General features: G+C 39.2%; 1 protein-coding gene across 1 annotated transcript; it reads left to right on the top strand.

Annotated features, from left to right (window-relative positions):
• Window positions 1-256: 256 nt before the first annotated feature.
• Window positions 257-2182, top strand: LOC121965804 (ribosome biogenesis protein wdr12-like; the record flags this gene model as incomplete). Its single annotated transcript, XM_042515924.1, has 6 exons — window positions 257-472; window positions 565-610; window positions 693-778; window positions 1271-1411; window positions 1780-1885; window positions 2028-2182. Coding segments are annotated over exons 1-6 (750 nt in total), but the record flags the coding sequence as incomplete, so codon positions are not given.
• Between the last annotated feature and the right edge of the window lie 155 nt (window positions 2183-2337).

Here is a 2337-nt window from a genome sequence, read left to right as displayed (position 1 = left end):
TTTATTTGATTTATTTATGTATTTATTTATTTTATTTTTCTTATTTGATTTATTTATTCATTTATTTTTTTGGACCACATTGCATGTATGCCCACCAGTTTAACCCTGTGCTGTATTCCCAGTTTGTTTTGTATGATTTTGTTTTGCTGTCTTTAGTTCCATTATTATTTTTTAATTGTTTATATGTCATCGCACTTCTTTTCACTTGTTCTGTTATCACCGTATTTCACAATAAAAAAAGAATAAAAAAACAAAGATGTACAAAGTGGAAAACCTTCACTCTGTCAGCCGTTCATTAGACATTTATTTGCGTGCAGACGGTCTGACCTCGCTGCTTCTGACGGCGTCTCTGGATCAGACGCTGCTGCTGTGGGAGTGGAACTCTGAGAGGAACAAGCTGAAAGCCCGACACTGCTGCCGGGGACACACGGGGAGCGTCGACACTGTCGCGACAGACCCGACCGGCTCAAAGGTAAAGAGGGACGGATGGTGGTGAAAAATAAAAATTGAGTAGACATGATTTGGATACAGAGGACACATTGAATTTGTCTTGTGTCCTCACAGTTCTGTAGCGGCTCCTGGGACAAAATGTTGAAGATCTGGTCAGCAGGTAGGTTTCCATAGTTACTGACACGTATGTGAAGCAATAAAGATTTAAAATCTCAAACAACCTTTTTTTTATTTCCCGTCAGTGCCCACAGACGAGGCAGACGAGGTTGAAGAAGCTGGTGACAGACCGAGGAAGAAGCAGAAGACTCAGCAGCTCGGTCTGACCAGGGTGAGTAAAGAGAGAATTACATCAGTGTGGCTAACACGGTGCGATTAAAACTATTATACAGCGTCCCCACGGTCATGGAAAACCTGGAAAAGTCATTGAATTTCCCAATCACATTTTCCAGGTCTGGAATAGTTACAGAACTTTTCAAAAATCATTGAAAGTTTTTCCAAAAACAATAAAATCAATAAATAATAATAAATTTTAAATTAGAAAACAACCCACCCATACCTCATAATGATTAAAAAGAAAATAAACAGAAACAAAAAAAAGAAATAGCCCAAACCCCCTCAAAATTATTCAGAAATAAAATAGAAAAAAATGCATTAAAAAGTCAAATTATTTTTTCACTTCAAAAATCAAAACACACACACACACAAAAATAAAGACATAAAACATGGAAACATTTAAAAATCTTGTTTATTCAAAAGCACTTTTTCTGAATATGAAGGGATATAAAAAAGATGAAATTCCAGTTTGATCCCGCTGTCACAGACTCCCCTGATGACGATATCTGGACACAACGAGGCGGTGTCCTCCGTGTTGTGGTGCGACAGTGAGGAAGTGTGCAGTGCATCATGGGACCACACCATTCGCGTGTGGGGCGTTGAGACGGGAGGATCCAAGACTACGCTGGTGAGAATTACACTGACGAGCAGACACCGGGTCAAAAACTGAGTCAACCAGGTGTTTTAGGCACTTTGTATGCCCTGGATTTTGCCTCTCAGGCTACATACAGTTACAGTTTGTATCTGCAGTCTTAGACTGAAAAAACTGGCACTGTTTCAAGCATTTCAGATATAAAAAGTATCTATATTTTCATATATAGTCAATAGTTGCTTAAAAGATACTAAAATTGAACATGATTTGAACATTTTTGTATGAATTCTGCAAATAGAATCCATTAAAGCTCAAACAACAAGGAATAAGTGCATTTTTTAAAAACATTTTGACACTTTTTTTCCCCCCATAATTAATAGCTGATGCTTTTGTCCTTTCCACAGACGGGCAGCAAAGTGTTTAACTGTATTTCCTACTCTCCTCTGTGTCGACGACTCGCCTCGGGCAGCACCGACAGGCACATCCGGCTGTGGGATCCTCGCACTAAAGGTACCACGGCGCTCTGAATAACCGCACGTCTCGGTGTCAAAAATATACACGATCAAGTCTGTTTTTAGCAGCATTGTTTGGTTCCCACTCTCCGCGATCGCTTCTCCTCTTCAGCGTTATTAACGCCTCCTCTCCTCTCCAGACGGCGCGCTGGTGCTGCTGTCTCTGACCTCCCACACAGGCTGGGTCACCGCCGTGAAGTGGGCGCCGTCACACGAGCACCAGCTGGTCTCGGGTTCCCTTGACAACCTGGTCAAACTGTGGGACACAAGAAGGTCTGTGAAGCAAGTCCTGAGAAAATTATTATTACAAGAAAATTATTATTATTTTTAAATTAGAAAAAAAAAAAAAAAAAAAAAAAAAAATTTGGTTTAAAAAAAAAAGACACAAACCTAAAATTATAAAATATAGAATATAGTAATAAAAAATAGTTCACTCTTGTAAAAAAAAAA

The sequence above is a fragment of the Plectropomus leopardus genome, unplaced genomic scaffold, assembly GCF_008729295.1.
Source record: "Plectropomus leopardus isolate mb unplaced genomic scaffold, YSFRI_Pleo_2.0 unplaced_scaffold21679, whole genome shotgun sequence".
Lineage (NCBI taxonomy): Eukaryota > Metazoa > Chordata > Actinopteri > Perciformes > Serranidae > Plectropomus > Plectropomus leopardus.
Note: the sequence above shows the minus strand (reverse complement) of the source record. Positions and strands in the feature narration are given on the sequence as shown.